The sequence below is a fragment of the Esox lucius genome, chromosome 12 (genome assembly GCF_011004845.1).
Source record: "Esox lucius isolate fEsoLuc1 chromosome 12, fEsoLuc1.pri, whole genome shotgun sequence".
Taxonomy (NCBI): Eukaryota; Metazoa; Chordata; class Actinopteri; order Esociformes; family Esocidae; genus Esox; species Esox lucius.
The window spans coordinates 30,417,298-30,434,120 of record NC_047580.1 but is presented as its reverse complement, the minus strand read 5'-3'; the positions used below and the strand labels follow the sequence as shown (position 1 = coordinate 30,434,120).

At 42.7% G+C, this 16,823-nt stretch overlaps 2 protein-coding genes across 10 annotated transcripts; one reads left to right on the top strand and one right to left on the bottom strand.

Annotated features, from left to right (window-relative positions):
• Window positions 1-121: 121 nt before the first annotated feature.
• LOC105023830 (nascent polypeptide-associated complex subunit alpha) lies at window positions 122-7,428 on the bottom strand. 5 transcript variants are annotated; one of them, XM_029124026.2, is made up of 10 exons: window positions 7,329-7,426; window positions 6,077-6,154; window positions 4,569-4,979; window positions 3,714-4,310; window positions 1,990-2,069; window positions 1,475-1,552; window positions 1,178-1,324; window positions 771-902; window positions 380-502; window positions 122-233 (listed from the first exon to the last, which is right to left on the bottom strand). In XM_029124026.2, the coding sequence occupies exons 2-10, from the start codon at window positions 6,150-6,152 to the stop codon at window positions 219-221; spliced, it is 1,659 nt and encodes a 552-aa protein (XP_028979859.2). In that variant the 5' UTR covers window positions 6,153-6,154; window positions 7,329-7,426; the 3' UTR covers window positions 122-218. The 5 variants fall into 5 exon arrangements, with proteins under 5 accessions (XP_028979859.2, XP_028979857.2, XP_028979858.2 ...); XM_029124024.2 differs by having other exon boundaries at window positions 3,714-4,979; window positions 7,329-7,428; XM_029124025.2 differs by lacking the exon at window positions 7,329-7,426 and adding an exon at window positions 7,135-7,281 and having other exon boundaries at window positions 3,714-4,979.
• On the top strand, window positions 6,357-16,167 carry dtx3 (deltex E3 ubiquitin ligase 3). Of its 5 annotated transcripts, XM_034295797.1 has the most exons (6): window positions 8,449-9,339; window positions 9,507-9,556; window positions 10,630-11,287; window positions 11,467-11,680; window positions 12,958-13,175; window positions 13,276-16,167. In XM_034295797.1, the coding sequence occupies exons 2-6, from the start codon at window positions 9,544-9,546 to the stop codon at window positions 13,349-13,351; spliced, it is 1,179 nt and encodes a 392-aa protein (XP_034151688.1). In that variant the 5' UTR covers window positions 8,449-9,339; window positions 9,507-9,543; the 3' UTR covers window positions 13,352-16,167. The 5 variants fall into 5 exon arrangements, with proteins under 5 accessions (XP_019907121.2, XP_019907125.2, XP_034151688.1 ...); XM_020051562.2 differs by lacking the exons at window positions 8,449-9,339; window positions 9,507-9,556 and adding an exon at window positions 6,357-6,507; XM_020051566.3 differs by lacking the exons at window positions 8,449-9,339; window positions 9,507-9,556 and adding an exon at window positions 7,807-7,983.
• Window positions 16,168-16,823: the final 656 nt, after the last annotated feature.

Genomic DNA, 16,823 nt, shown 5'->3' with positions numbered 1-16,823 from the left:
CTAGGTGTGTGTAAAGTACAATATCATAAACAGAAATAATGTGAGAAACCTTTTTTTTTTATTTACCAACAAAATAGGAAAACATAAATACACAGTAAACAAAGCAAAATATCCCATCCGCTTAGTTCACAAAGTTATATTTTAATTCTAGGAATGAAATGGATGACATTTTTAAGGGATAAATGCTGGACTTGACATGATCCTCACAGTTCTGGTGTCTACATGGTCAGCTCCTGCAAAAGAGAAAGTGCTTTGTAACTTAGGATGCACCATACAAATGTCTATGGTGGTGTACATTGAATATAATCTATAAATGTACTGTTCAAATGAAAACACTATCACCTTACAACATAAGTGACAACAAATGACGTATTCTCACCATGATGGCGTTGACAATGTCATTGTTATTGTTCTTGAGCGCTCGTATAGCCTTTGCCCGAGACACGTTGGCTTGTGACATGACCAGTTCAATGTCCTTGACCTCCACGCCAGTCTCGTCAACCTGCCAAGCAAGACAGAACACACTGGTAAATAATTGGGAGCTAGGTATCACATATCAATAATTTACCAGGCTTTATCGTTTTACAGTTAGTTCACACCTATCGTTCATGAAACGTGACCAATAATGAAAATGTTCGATATGACACATATGTAGAAAAAGAAAAACATCAGGAAGTACAGTAGGTTGGATCTGACAGAAGTGTGACCAGACTGGGCCAGAACCAGTTCTCAGACCCAACCAGTTGAGCAGTTTGACCCTGGACCCTGACCTCTTCCTCTTCACTCTCCTCCTGTACTGTGGGTGTCTGTGTGTTTTCCTGGATACTAGATGTTCGGTCTTCTCCTTGAACCTTAAACTTCTCCGCTGCTGCCAGCTGTGCTTGTTGGGACAGGTCTTCAATCTAGGAAAGAAAATAGTTTACTCAACATAATAACCCAGTAATATTTTAAGGAATAGCTTTGTGTAATTCAGAGATCGGAAATACTTTGAAATAAATAGCTTGAAACGCTTTTATATCAATTAAGACTTAAAAACTGTTAGAAAGTATCAGGGATAATCTTTAAATGAGAAGCTACACTGTCAGATCCAACAAACAAGGCATTGAAGCTTCTCCTGAAGTTTCTGGCTGCCAATTTAAATAACAAACCCCTGTTATAAAATGGCAGAGGTTCCTACCTTGGCCTCTCCAAAGACGATGTATGTGTCAGAGGCAGGGCTCTTGTAGACATCTGGCTTGGGGATGACAAACAGAATGTTCTTGGACTTTCGGATGGTAACCCTGGTAACACCAGTTACCTGACGTAAACCCAGCTTGGACATGGCCTGCGTTACAGAAGAGATTGTTACTCGTTTGGCAATGGGAAACAATGGCCATAGGAAATGTAACTGAAAGGAAACTAAAGTCATTATTTAATAGATATGGAGGAGGGGGGAAATAAGTTGTTGTAATAATTTTTTTTATTAACACCAGACCTTTCTTGCTTTCTTTTCACTTCTGCTTTGTTTGGCTTTGCTGACTGGTTCCTCATCGATCTCTGCTGCTGCAGCCAGCTGAGGAGAGAACAAAGCAAGGTTTATAGAAATCAGTTATCCTATTTGCAGGGAACATTTATTAAGTGTACAACTAAAATAAACAACTGAAGGAGGCAAGGGACAAATCGGTGAAAGGATGGTGTTAGTATTAGTAGGCAGGGCCGTAGTTAACGCGGGGAAAGGTGGACATGATTCACAAGGCCTATGGCTAGGCAGGGCCCACTGATCATAATAATGTCAATTTTGTCTGTAAGTGAGGGGGCCCTGGCATATATCTTTTTCAGGGGGGCCCAGGACTTCTAGCAACGGTCCTGTTATTTGAACAGTCAACATCAAGTTAAAGGGGATGCACTATGTCCTTGTTTTCAAGGGGGATTCCATCTCCCCTAACTCAACACATGGGTGTTTGATAAACAGCAACAGCACCACCTGGTGGCTAGTGGTCCTTACTGTACCTGGGCCTGCTGAGTCTGGGTTGGGTCCTGCTCCTCCAGGTCAGGTACGGACTCGTCACTGTCAGAATCTGTTCCCGACCCTAGACCCCGTCAGAGACATTCCAGTCAGAACATGGAACACCACAGACCCATTACAGTACAGTTTCCAGGGACGTTTAGGAGACATCGCGGTGGCTATGGGATGGCAGTAAATACTATATTCTCAAAGATAGTGTCAAAGCAGATGTGTGCATGTTTTTTTTGTAAGTGGTGCTTTACTTTCAATCAAGAAGAAGGTTGGGGGACTTTGTGAATATGCACTTTGAAGTGTGCAACACTGAATTAGCAGTAATAAATTACAAACCATTGTGAGAACAAACATTGCCATTGGTTTCTTTTGTTCAGCACGAATACTTGATATAAGAGGCAAAGCAAGTTGGATTTCCTGGAGTGAAAATGAACCAAAATAGACAACCATTCACCCCCCCCCTCCACCACAGAGTGGCTATTGGCCAATAACATCAGACATTCAAACACCGAAGCTGATCTGATTGGTCAAAAGGACAACTTGTGAAAAATTTTGTCTGGATGTGTACACAGAGCATATACAGACCCAACATCTTCAGAACTCTCTACATTTTACTTACTGTAGACAAAAAAAGAAATAATTGTATGAAATTACAATTCATTTTATCCGAATGACCTACCCTTGGATGGTGCACGCTAATAATGTTACTGTCATGAAGCAAGCCCTTCAATCTGGATGACATGCAGTACTGTGCAAGTTCTAGGCACTTGACAGTCAAACTAAGGCTAATTATTTGGGTAGTGTTATTTTTTAAATATATATATATTTTTTTTTTTAACACGACTATAATATGTATAATTATTTTTAAACAAACACTATCCAAATGAATGACTTTGGTTAAACTTTCAGGTGCCTAACAGATGTTTGCACAGTGCTGAATGTATTTACCACAATGGCCTCTAGTGTGACTTAGTAAACGGGACAGAGGGAACAGCAGGATGGGGAGGGCAAGTCCCGTCTGGATGGAGAAGGGAAGAGAAGCCACTGTCGAGGATGCCGCGGGTGAGGACCAGTACAGGGGAGGAGACTCATGGGTGGTTAGAAACAGGTGATTTGTGCCAAAGGAAAGCACAACTTTGGTCAGAGGGGCTTGATCCCACTTTCAGTTTGGGGGGATGTGGCGTGGTGTTCAAGGAAGAGGACGTGACGATTAAAGCAGGGAGAGAATGTCAGTACGATGTGGACAACTGCAGTGACCAAGAAGTGAAGACGTCCTAAGTAGAAGTTGAATTTGCAGGACAAAACCTCACTTCAGTCACTGCCAAAAGGAGGGTTGAAAAGGGATTTTACATTCTACACTCACGGATGAACACCGGTCATTGTGGATTGTAACTACCAACAAAAACAAGCAGCATCTAGACATTTGCTAAAAGGCATGGATGAAACAGAAGAAACCGTAACAGTCAGAAATGACCCAGTGCCAGACCGGCACCAAACGTGGCTAATGGTAATTTACAAAGGGTGATACTTCAGTACCCTTCTGTAGTTAGTGATCAAAATTGACACATAGGGGTGACATTTCAGAGATAAGACGGTCACTGCTGGCACCTTTAGCACTGAAGCACAAACATTATATTTATTAATTATTTACCAAACAAAGTGTCATAATAAATGCACAAATTGTGAACACCAATGAGTTCTAATGAATATAACCCACCTGAATGTATTGCAAAGGACCTGGAATGACCATTAACTGCTGCGTTAGTCTGGATCTTCCGCTTGGGTTCCTCACTCTGAGTAGCTCTTTCATTCTGCTGGGCTGCAACCTGAACAACCTCAGAGGTTTCAGCCACTTCAGGTGTCGCAGTTGCAGTCAGGCTTTGTGAAGTGGTTTCTTGCTCCCCTGTGGAAACCTCAGGACCTGGCTTCTCTCGAGTAGCTTGGTCTTCAAGAGAAGCATCAGGTGCTTCAACAACCGAGGCAACTTCTGGGGCTGCCATTGCCGTCAGATATTCTGAAGCGGTTTCTTGCTCCTCAGTGGAAACCTCAGGATCTGGCTTCTCTTGAATAGCTTGGTCTTCAAAAGTAGCCTCAAGTGCTTCAACAACAGATGCAACTTCTAGGGCCACAGCTGCAGTCAGGCTTTGTGAAGCGGTTTCTTGCTCCCCTGTGGAAATCTCAGGACCTGGCTTCTCTCGAATAGCTTGGTCTTCAACAGCAGCCTCTAGTGCTTCAACAGAGGCATCTTCTGGGGCTGCCATTGCCGTTAGATATTCTGAAGCAGCTTCTTGCTCCCCTGTGGAAACCTCAGGACCTGGCTTCTCTCGAATAGCTTGGTCTTCAACAGCAGCCTCTAGTGCTTCAACAGAGGCATCTTCTGGGGCTGCCATTGCCGTTAGATATTCTGAAGCAGCTTCTTGCTCCCCTGTGGAAACCTCAGGACCTGGCTTCTCTCGAATTGCTTGGTCTTCAACAGCAGCCTCTAGTGCTTCAACAGAGGCATCTTCTGGGGCTGCCATTGCCGTTAGATATTCTGAAGCAGCTTCTTGCTCCCCTGTGGAAACCTCAGGACCTGGCTTCTCTTGAATAGCTTGGTTGTCAACAGCAGCGTTCGGTGCTTCAAAAATAGAGGCAACTTCTGTGGCCATAGTTGCAGTCAAATTTTCTGAAGCAGTTTCTTGCTCTTCTGCAGTGGCTTTGAGAACGTTACGTACTTGACCAGCTTGTTCTTCAACAGCAAAGCCTGACACTTCAACAGATAGCTTTTCTACTGCAACGGTGATTGTGTCTTTATCTGACACAGCAGCTGACAGGCCTTGGGTTTTTGGTTCTTTATGGACAGGGCTTGCAATTGCTTTTTTATTCAGCTTGTCCTCAACCATTTCAGTGGGATATTGAACTGCTTTGGGAGTCACAATGCTTTGATCAGCCATTTCATTGGTTGCCTGTGGTCTGCCCATACAACTTCCAACGACTCCCAACACTGGGAAACCCAGGAAGAAAGTAGGAGCAAAAAGAGTATGGGGTGTCAAAGCAACATTAAACGCCAAAACCAATGTTGGGGAAGGCATCTGATGCAAATTGGAGAAGGACCAAAGGGATGCTTTTCCAAAAATAAGGATTAAGATTCTCTCTCCTTGAGAATAAGCCAAAACGTGGGCAAATCAATCCTTTAGTCCATGTTAACGTTAACAAGACATTTTAACAAAATACATAAGCACATTTTAAAACATGATGAAAAGTAATAGTGTAGAACACGACATTGTGTAAGATGGGGCAACTGTAACTAGTCAGTGAACAAACAGGTGGAGTGTTGTGAGGGTGTGTGAAACAGAGGAAGTCAAAATGTGCATTCCCCCTCTCCATCTAATCATGCAGTGCCCACATTCCAATGAAACCCTTTGGGACCCATTATCTGGTGTGTATACATTCAAACTGGTCCAAAATGGTCCACCATTCAAACTGTTATGAAAGTGAGAGATCAACTGAACAATCTTTTCGTTCAGTGTTGTTTAGGCTAGGTCAGACAAATCTTGAAGTTAAGCGTGTTCACTTACCGTGAACAAAGACATTATAAACATAACATCATATTATGTTTAACATTATGCCCCAACATAATTTGCCCTTCATTGGTAGTTATAAAATATCAACAAATACTTCAGCAAATAGTGTTATTTCCTACCAGGTTCAATAACTCATGTGCAAATCACTTCTTCAATGCCTTTTTGAACAGGACAACCCGAGATATGTATCACAGCATACTAGCCGGTCTAACCCATTACACCCAGTCCCAAATCAGAACTCAAACAGTGCAGGGTGCATGGGGAAAGAAATATCAAAGGTGAGTGCAGTAGATGTTTTAGAGTCCTGGAAGCCCAAACAAACCCGATTTGATTGTGTAAAAATAAATGATCGCACATAAGGTCTGGTGAAGTATGGCAGAAGTAAAAGAAATGCAATATAGAGTTCCAGGACCCCACACTATGTGCGAAAGAAAAACATCATGCCAAGTCAGGAAGGCTTAACAGAGTGTATATACCACATATGATGAGATAAACAGTCTCTAAAGAAAATACTAACCTGTCTCTGCCTGTGGCTGTTGGAGCTCCTCTTGCTCCATAGCTGGGACTGTCTCTGTGGTGGTTTCCCCTGGCATGTCTAGCAACAAATTAATTTGCAGTCAGTTTGGTTGTATAATACAATGAGAAACATAAGGAATTTCACTACTTGCTAAATGTGTGGTTGTCCAACACAACCAACCCGTTAGTCAAGTCAACAAAGACCAATCATCACATTTGTGAAGAAAAAAACCAAACATTCGTTAACTTAAACTAACCAAGCGTGTTCGAGTCCCAAGGGGGCCCGGCCAGCCCTCTTGAAACTCATAATGTACGCACTGATTCTGTGTGTTGTTCTCGATAAGAACATCAGCTAATTTATTATGTATACGAAGAGAAACTTCAGAGTATATTGGCTAGACTTTGTAAAGACTGCACATGTGGGGAACACAGGTAGGTGGTTCATCAGAAGCAAAACGGAGGTGAGAGTAATTTTGGCCAGTACGTGATTTAAATTATGAACAGGTAACATTGGACAAAGCCGACTAGATCTTTACTGGACTTGAATGATAAACAGCAGAACACTACAGTACACTTTAAACTGAGTAGTACGTTAACTATTTAGATAATTTCAGCTAGCGAGAACACTCAGGGTGTGTTATCCGTCCACATGACACTGCAAAGAGAGCCTGTTATCTTGGTTTATCAGTCTTCTGAACAAACTGAAATAGCTGTATAACAGAGTAACATTTCATTTAACATTGACAGTGTCAACAGATGAGCCCTGTAATTGTATGATGTAATACGAGGTATTAGGCAGGCCGTGACAGTTTATGGCGTTGGTTATCTAATCAACTGCTACATTACTGGCTCGTCAGCTAGCTTGCTGCTAAAATTGACTTGTTTCTTTGCTAGCTAATAGTAACGTTTCTAGCAAAGGTGGCAGCGGCACTTCATCATATAATATAGTTTTATATTTCTGTAGATGGCCATCCCACACCCAATGTGTTTATAAGTTTATATGTACGTGTAAAAATATTAAGCAGAAACACGTAGCTAGTTAGCTAACAATTAACTCACGTTGGTGTCGACGCAGTGAATCGCGGCGCTAACACATTAGCAAGCTTGTTAGCGAAACATAATGAGACGGTAACTATAAAGGATTAATTCCTTCGTAACTAACGTTCAACTGAAACAAGTATTTAAGAAAACGACCTAACATGTGAGAATACACAAATTTAAGATGAAGAAAGATTCTCAAGAAAAATACTTACTGTGAAAGGAATGTAGATCTAAGATGGCTGTAACAGAACTACAAGTACCAGAACGCTTGGCTTACAACCGACTCGATGCCCGGATTATGCACACAAAAAAAGTCTACTGCTTTGAGTGCATTTTTGTAAATTATTTACTCATGCAACATTGCGTGATTAGAACCAAAAAACACAGTCAAAAGTCAACATGTGTAATTTAGATTGCTTCTTAAACCAATTTTGTATTTTTAAATTGTATGTAATAAAAGTTGCACTATTTTCGGCTGCTATTAATTACTTCATGCCTATACAGACTGAAGTGTCCTACAGGTAACGTAGAACACGCTGCCAATTATATTTCAGCAAACCTGTTTTTGGCAATACTAGTATTGTTCTTGATTCAATAACCCTCTGTGGGCTCCCAAATAACGCTGCCGTTTATTACACTGCCTCACTGTGCAGTTGTATCACTGTAGCCAGGATTTCAAATCCTGGCTATGGCATGCTTACAGTGACCAGCGGTCCCGATTTGGGCGGTCTGGATTGATTTAGTACGGTATGATTTAGCAAATTCGAGCATTGACAAATCCACTTTGTTGGCGGGAGAAGGCACTATCCTCCATGTGCATATTATGTGGTTAATTATTCCTTGAGCGATAAGAAGCAGAATGGCTTGGTGAGTTGTGCATCGAATGACATTAATCTTTGAACCTGCTGAGAAGCTCCTGCAACGAGTCTCAGAGCGAATAACGTCATTGATTGAAATGCTATTTGCACTCACAATTTTACACATGGAGTAATCAACAACTTGTATATTATCATTTTTTAAATGTTTTTAAACATTCACTTCATTTGAACATTAACTTCAGATGTCTACTGGTCATGTTTGCTTGTATTTATGTTAGTAGTAAAACTCTAAAAGAAAAAAAAAGTGTTTACCCAAGAGCACAACATTTTGCCTTGAAAAAAAACAACGTAATAATTTCAACATATGAACTAGTCTAAAATTAAAATATGATTTCTACATGTGAATGTACATGCCATTTCATTATGTCTGTATACTTACAAAGTTTTAGGAACATCTACACAAATATTTTTCCTTCATTACTTTGTTACATTTGCAAATGCCTAAATCAACATATTGGTCTGTCAACAAGGGGAAAAGCACTGACAATAACTGTTTTCCCTTGATCCGAGCATGCAATGAATCTATATGCCTAAAAAGTATTATTTTTTTAAGTACAAAAGTACCAGTTTATTCATTTAAGTATTTCTATAGGTTCTAATTCTTTATAGGCGACCTATGTCATTTATGTATTCAGAACCATGTGCTCAGAAATCATTGCTCTCCAACATACTGACAGCCATCCAGCAAATATGTCGTAAGCTCCGCCAACTTCCAAAGTTTTGCTCTGACGTCATGTGGAGCCTGTAATGACGCAGCCGACCACGGGATACAAAAGTACATTTATTATTCTACAGAGTAACTTGATTATTGGCTGTTTATACATGTAACTGTGCTAGAAGTGTTAGCCAGGGGATTGCCCAGGTTTGCTCATAAATTATTCAGTTCCCGTCCTTGATAAAAAAAATAAAATAAAAGAAGATAATCACCGAGCGTACTTACGACAAACTACTCATGTCTTTCGACATAAAATTGTTGACATGGACTTTAATTATAGGTATTAGCTGAGACGTAATTTTGAAAGACCAAACATTTTCGAAGAGTTGCCTTTGATTACGTAATTTTCACTATCCCTTAACGGTTGTGGTAGTATGTCGAAGTTCAGAATGTCCATAGTTGATGTTGGACTAAGCTCAGCTGATCAAGGACGTGGAAAGGAAGAACTCGAGTAGAGAGATACGGGGTCGATTCATTGTTAGCTGTATAGCTAATCTTAGAGCGGATATCAAGTATGTCTTGACTACAAAATCAACATATCCACTGCAGCGCACAATTTTCAGGCCTCGTCCAACGAACGATGGAAGATGTTGGTATAGTTCCGTAATCTAAACCACCTACGCAAAAAAGGTCAGACAATTTACCCCACTGCTTTCTAATTTCGTAAATTATTGACGTTCGGTTAACGAATTGCAATAGGTTTATCCCTAATTGCGGGACTCTTTTGAGTGCATGTTTGTAGTTATCTATTTTGTGTATGTCAATTTAGTTCAGTTTTCCATGTCTGTGTTCTACAGAGAACAGAGGTGATATTTCCCCGATTGAAGGGAATATATGGGATCGCAAGGTAAATATCTAATATGTATTTACACGTATTTTAAATGAATGTCACGGCTAGATAGTGGATCAGATTGAGCTAGGTGCAGATTCCTTTGTTTACTCAGTCTGCATTTCAGAACAGCTGATACGTTCCTTTCAGTACTGCCGCGATAGCTACTGCCTGCCAGCCTGTTGTATCTTTGACGTATCCCGCCTCGACCACTGACACCAAGAATAGCTTACCAGCTGGGGCGGAATGATAACACTCGCTCCATATTAAAAAAAAACAACATGTTACGGTTTTTACCTTGTAATGGCTGGCGACTAGCGACGTTTGAACATTCAAACAGGTCTGTATTATTTTAATGCACCTTGTTTTGAATATTTTTCGCGCGAGCTCTCATTGCCTCATGCAAATATAGGCCGTGTAACATCGAGGCATCAACATAAGTGATTCTCGCTGTTATAAATAAAACACAAAAATGCTATGTTTTAATTTGGGTGCAGTCGTTATTTTTGTTGTTACTGTCCATTCGAGTCCTGTTAGAAGCCGAATAAAGGCTACGGTGCTCATATCTCATTACTGTGTCATGATTTCCCGATTGTCGTGACTCGTGGTAAGCTATTTCTTGTTGCATTGTTTCGCAGATACTGGACGAGTTGAGTCAATTACATTAGCAATGTCCATTTCAAATTACGAATCTAGACATTTCATAATATCAAAACCCACTAATTCTGTTCTATAAAAGCATATTTCTTATTGTGAGTTCAGTTTTTTCCTTGGTTGACATCACTTTTCGTGAGTGACTTGCCTTGACACATGCCACTGTTGGTTGACCTGACTGTGGGACACACTCTTTTTGACTGTTTGTTTCCTGGCTGATATCACCTCTGCTCTTTATTAAAGCATGTTCATACTGATTGCAGATTATATTTAGATTGCCTCAAAACAAGAAGATTAAATATTATCAGTGAATCATTGTCACACGGTGTATTCCCTGTACAGTTCCGTCATCCTGGTGTGTACATTTTAGCATGACGTCTTTCCCCTGGTTGGGTTAAATACAAACCTGATGGTTTCTCCCCTGTTCCTCCATGCAGTTTCATCAGATGAGATGAGTGTGCGTGCCGGGCAGGGTAGCGACGAGGTGCTGGTGTCCCAGGCGGTGTGGGACTACCTAGCAGCCGCCGGCCGGCCCTGGTTGATCGACTTCCAGGACAAACAGGGCTTGAGTGCCGGCATCGTCCGCCGAGGGGAGCGTGGGGGCTGCTGTGCTGTGCGGCTTCGCCCCGTGGAGGGCTCCTGTTCCGGGGTGGGGCCAGAGGTGATGGTGGGGGGGCCGGTCTCCAGTGAGACCCGCAAGGCCTTCATTGATTTATGCCGTTGTGCCCGAAAAGAAATGATCAAACTGGAGGGGGGTCCTAAGCGGAAAAGGTCTGTGCTGCCCTGCGTTGGGGTGGGTGTCCTGGAGGGGGGAGGAGAGGGGAGCCTACTTCCACCTCAGCTTGCCCAGCCCAGACGCTCCCAGAGGCAGCAGCAGAGGTATAAGAAGCCTGTGGATGATGAGGCCTGTGTGGTCCTCTCCAACTCTGTGAACTCAAGTTCCCATGATGCATCAGTGCAGAGGAAGCAGGAAGACATGGAAGTCAGCGGCGGTATAGCGGCCACACCTTATGTCCACTCCCACAGCGATACGGATGACCGTAACTCGTGTTCCATCTGCATGGGCGAGATGGTGGAGAGGACGACGCTGGAGAGGTTAGGTCTTACTCGTTTAATGTTTTCCAAATGATGGGATGTGCATATTTCATCAACCTTAACTGCTATTAAGGTCATATGCAAGGTTTTGAAATTGAGTCAAACCTTCTTGTCCTTTCCTCCCCATTTCCCTCCTTTTTCTCCCGTCTTTCCCGCCCTGGCCCTCCCTCTTTCCCAAGGTGTGGCCATCAGTTCTGTAGGTTGTGTCTGGACCAGGCCTTCAAGGTGAAGAGAGCTTGTCCCGTGTGTCGTCTGGTCTACGGCCAGATTACTGGGAACCAGCCGGGTACTGGCAGCATGATAGTGGAGAGAGACCCAGATCTGGAGTTGCCAGGACACGAGGGTTACGGCTGTATCTGCATCATCTATAGCTTCCCGCCTGGTCTACAAGCGGTGTGTAACCTATACAGACTGACTGACCCTGCAGGCGGTGTGTAACCTATACAGACTGATTGACCCTGCAGGCAGTGTGTAACCTATACAGACTGACTGACCCTGCAGGCAGTGTGTAACCTATACAGACTGACTGACCCTGCAGGCAGTGTGTAACCTATAACAGACTGACTGACCCTGCAGGCAGTGTGTAACCTATACAGACTGACTGACCCTGCAGGCAGTGTGTAACCTATACAGACTGACTGACCCTGCAGGCAGTGTGTAACCTATACAGACTGACTGACCCTGCAGGCAGTGTGTAACCTATACAGACTGACTGACCCTGCAGGCAGTGTGTAACCTATACAGACTGACTGACCCTGCAGGCAGTGTGTAACCTATACAGACTGACTGACCCTGCAGGCAGTGTGTAACCTATACAGACTGACTGACCCTGCAGGCAGTGTGTAACCTATACAGACTGACTGACCCTGCAGGCAGTGTGTAACCTATACAGACTGACTGACCCTGCAGGCAGTGTGTAACCTATACAGACTGACTGACCCTGCAGGCAGTGTGTAACCTATACAGACTGACTGACCCTGCAGGCAGTGTGTAACCTATACAGACTGACTGACCCTGCAGGCAGTGTGTAACCTATACAGACTGACTGACCCTGCAGGCAGTGTGTAACCTATACAGACTGACTGACCCTGCAGGCAGTGTGTAACCTATACAGACTGACTGACCCTGCAGGCAGTGTGTAACCTATACAGACTGATTGACCCTGCAGGCAGTGTGTAACCTATACAGACTGACTGACCCTGCAGGCAGTGTGTAACCTATACAGACTGACTGATGCACTCACATTGCATCATTAGTTGATACATAAAAGTGCTAACAAAAGGTCTAGGGGTAATTCAGTTTGTGGCATTTTGATGTAAATTTGGTTACTGTTGTCTCTCTACATGAAGAGAGTGTCATTGCCAGTAAAGCAGATCTTGCTGTGGGACAATGACCCCAAACACATTCAGGGCCAAGTAGTCGAATGTTCTTGATTGGCTGAATAACATTACCTGCAGGTTATACAGTCAAAAGACTACACACTGCAGTATATAATAAAAGCAAAGTTGAAAGGTTAAGAGTATAAGCAGCCTCAGTCTTGAGAACATATAACCCTTGTTTTATTACAGAAATGTAAATGCCAAAGATGCATCAGAATCGCTTTTCAATACATTTTCTAGAACACTTCAATGCCTGTTCAACGAAACAGTCTTGAGTAATGTTTTTTTTAGCCAGAGCACCCAAACCCTGGTGTCCGGTACCCAGGAACAGACCGTGTGGCCTACCTCCCGGACAGTCCCGAGGGGAACCGGGTCCTGGGTATGCTCCGCCGGGCCTTCGAGCAACGCCTCATCTTCACCATTGGGACCTCCATGACTACTGGAATGCATAACGTCATTACCTGGAATGATATCCACCACAAGACCTCCATATGGGGGGGGCCACGCTGGTACTTTATTATTATTGACACTGAAGTGGCAATAGAATCGTGGTGGCTTTTGTCTGCTACGTGACAAGCTGATGGGTTCTCTGTTAATTTCTCCTCACAGCTTTGGGTACCCCGACCCCACTTACCTGGTCAGAGTGACAGAGGAACTGCGCGAGAAAGGCATCACTACGGACTGAACGCCCGGGTTCTCGAAGGATTATTCTAGAAACGGTTTTCGAAGTTCCACAAACATCTGGCTGTCCCGTCCCGGTGCTGATGGTTTCTGGGCTGCAGGTTCCCGGGCCTGAACCCAGCAGGGCTGTGGGAGGAGCCTGGCCCCAGAGGAGGCCTGACCGGTGCCGGTCCGCAGAACACTGCAGGACCGCTCCACGGGGCGAGTGCTGACTTCCACTAGAACCGAACTCTCACATCATCGCGCACTGATGTCGACGAGAGTCTAATGGACCGGTGGAATCTAGGATTATCTCGTACGTTTCTGTCTCTGCTCCATTGTCCGGATTCCACTCAACCCAGCAGCACTGTGCGGAAGAACACCGATGAATGCAGGGCGTTCTTTGTGTGACGCAATCGTCTACCTTTCAATGCAAATAAGCAGGACAGATTTTGGCTGCACTCAGCTGAGCAGTTATAGTTTAGCGCTTAATATGTTGAAGATACTAGTTAAATATTATTTTGAAATAATATTTGGTGCGAAGTGTCTTGGTTTTTCAAGTCTTTATTTCCACATTGGGGTGGGGGGCAGGTAACATTTATTCTGGTAAAAACAGATGTCATTTGTGGTCGTTCCAGTCCATGCATAGAATAGATCTCCTTTATGTAGTTTAGTCACTGACAACCTCTTACTTGCAGATAATATTAACACAGTCCCCAAGAAGCGATGCAGGTGGAGTAGCCCTGTGAGATTCAATAGAAGCTTCCAAAGACATTAGTTTATCTAAAAGGTGTTGCAATCTCAAGCACTCAAGCACTTTGTCCAAAAAAAAAAAAGGGAGTTGGTAAGTTCAGTTGTTCTGTTATATTGGAGGGCTGGTTCTGTGCTGGTTGTATTTCTAAAACATATAGTTTAGAAATAAAAGGATGATTCTTATTCTGAGGTTCTCTGCTTCCTATTCAGGGAAGACTAGTTGATGGTAGAGAGCTTGAGCAAAGCACAGGCATTAGTCTTTTAAAGCTCCGAGGCTAAAAACCTGGTAGCTAAAAATGTATGTGGATTTGCTTAGAGACCTTCATCTACCCTTTTGATCTTCCTTTTGATTTCTTCTTGTTTGTATTTATAATTTTTTTGGTAATTATTGTGTGTGTCTTTGTCTGTCTGTGTTTCTCTCACTGGCTGTTTTGTGTTTCAAGGTTCGAGCGAATGACATAGGAATGTCCAGATTGAACGGCTAGCATTAGTTTGATCTCTCCACTGTTGTTTCTCTGGAAGATGTCACACCTCCTAGACCACACCCTTTATTCACAAAGCCCCTCCTTCAGTTGGACATCCAGTCAGTCTTTGCTCCTTATCTTCTTATAACCAGATTTATATGATGTCAAATAAGAAGGACATGATGCTGATCCTCTTAAACCAAATCAAAGGCCCCGTAGGGCTCTGTAATGTTGCCTCTGGCCGTGTCTGAAATGAAGCCCCTGTACCTATATAGTACACACAGGTCTGTAGTCCACTAATATAGCCTCCCATTGGACACAAATGTATTACGTTGTATAGGTAATACAGATTAATGTCAGACGCAACCCCTTTTTGACTAGGATAAGTTCTTTAATGATTCATGTTTCATGAAAATGGAAACGTGTGCTAATTCACATTTGTCTTCTCAAGAGATCTTGATCTAGGATTAAGCAAGTAGGTTGAAGGGGTTAATTTATATTTCAACCTGATGGTAGTTGATTGCTAACCCTGAATGTAGTCCTTGGACCCGGAGAGAGCGTTTTATTTAAACAGCCATAACACATTTGATGGGGAGTAAAACCATACTGTGTTGTTTTTTTTTTTTTTTTTTTAAACCCTGATTGCTCTCAAACTGAGTCCCAGATGGATGGAGAGACTGGACATGAGGATATTTATATAGGGACAAGGCCATGCCAAACATATTGAACCTGTAATGAATAAACAAGTGCAAAACAAGTGCAGAACAAGCGGAGGGAACGCACTCCGGCTTCTACCTCGGTGGAGCTCACAGGAGTGCAAGCCGCCACAACGAGTCTCTATAGCGTGTCGAGGCAACCGTATTTGATTAACCCCCAAGGCCCTGAGAAATTCTGCGAGCAGTATTCAGACCTTTTGGCTCGCAATGACGCAGAAAAGGCTTCGTCGTTCAGGGGCCAACATTTATTTCCTTCTGAAGTTCTGAGAAAAAGAGGGGCTAAAATAAATGTGCTCCCCTTGTGATGGCTCTTTAAAGAACTAAACCTCAGGGTAGGAGTTCTCCCGGTCCGTGGATTACCTTCAGTGTAAGAAGCCATTTAACATCAGTTGGTGAACTAGTCCTTTAAGGAAAATACTGCCGTGTTCTTTGGTCAGTGATTTATTTCAGTTTGCTTCTTTTAGCTACGTTTACCACGTTGTTAGCGTGCCCCATAAGTCACGAAAACATGGAGCATGTTGATTCTAATTGATGATACACATCTCTTTAATAGACTGTCGCCTTGTTGGAGGATTGGACTCGTTAGATTATCTTTGCCTTATCGGCTTTCTAAACTTCTTGAGGACATGGATATTGATGCATTTCCGCTATATACAGTTGGAAGTTCTAAACCTCACTCACAAATAATCAAGCTATGAATCCTTTCGCAAAGCAGAAATATGCTTATAAATGGCTGCATCGGCATTCACCTTTTCTATGCATTTGTGTGCAAAGTCGGGTGATGTGAAATTATATAGTAAGACGATATATTAATTATCCCTTGACTGTCTCAAGTGACACCCTGTTCCGCATAAAGTGCCCTATAAGGTTGTTTAAAGTTCAAAAGTAGTGCACTCGGGGGGGGGTAGGGTGGTCAAAGTAGTGCACTCGGGGGGGGGGGTAGGGTGGTCAAAGTAGTGCACTCGAGGTTATAGGGCACTATATTAGGAAATGGTTGGTATAGTGGGATGAGATGTCCCATCACTGCTGTTTTTTCTTTAGGGACCAACTTAAATATCTTCGGGAGACCGGAGTAGTAGTTTAAATCAAGCTACCTTGCAAATATTTCTATGCAGTAAACCATGTAAGTAAACAGTGCTGGCGCGCAGGGGAATACATACCTAAAAGGATTGCACATTGCAAATTGATTGTTTAAAAGAAAAGTAAAAGTTAAGCTTTTCTAATCGTGGTCGATTCGTATTTGTGAGTCTGTTGATATTCCAAAATAATGTGCTTTACATTTTAATACTTGAATAAATAAAGATGTCCTGTTTATGGTGATAGTATTCATTGTTTATTATTCTACCTCACTATGCTGTTGCCAGGTGGGTGTTGGGAGCTCAATCCACCAGGCTTAAGCTGCCTCTTGGGCACCTTTCAAAGAGATTGACGATTTGGATTGTTGGGCCATCGTACTTAATCAGAGCATTTATTACTTTATCAGAGCAAAGTTATGGTTGCAAAGACTAGCCATCCATGATTTGACATTATAGTCTTAACCTTATTTAGGTTTTAGGTTGTGTAT

What these genes read in the sequence shown, in the direction of transcription:
- LOC105023830 (XM_029124024.2), bottom strand. Translation starts at nt 6,152, where the DNA reads ATGCCAGGGGAAACCACCACAGAGACAGTCCCAGCTATGGAGCAAGAG. An exon ending in GTCCTTTGCAATACATTCAG is followed by an intron (nt 2,070 to 3,713) that starts GTGGGTTATATT and finishes GACGGGGTCTAG; the next exon opens with GGTCGGGAACAGATTCTGAC. An exon ending in CCCAGACTCAGCAGGCCCAG is followed by an intron (nt 1,553 to 1,989) that starts GTACAGTAAGGA and finishes TTCTCTCCTCAG; the next exon opens with CTGGCTGCAGCAGCAGAGAT.
- dtx3 (XM_020051562.2), top strand. Translation starts at nt 6,438, where the DNA reads ATGTATACGAAGAGAAACTTCAGAGTATATTGGCTAGACTTTGTAAAG. An exon ending in TGCACATGTGGGGAACACAG is followed by an intron (nt 6,508 to 10,629) that starts GTAGGTGGTTCA and finishes TCCTCCATGCAG; the next exon opens with TTTCATCAGATGAGATGAGT. An exon ending in GAGAGGACGACGCTGGAGAG is followed by an intron (nt 11,288 to 11,466) that starts GTTAGGTCTTAC and finishes CTCTTTCCCAAG; the next exon opens with GTGTGGCCATCAGTTCTGTA.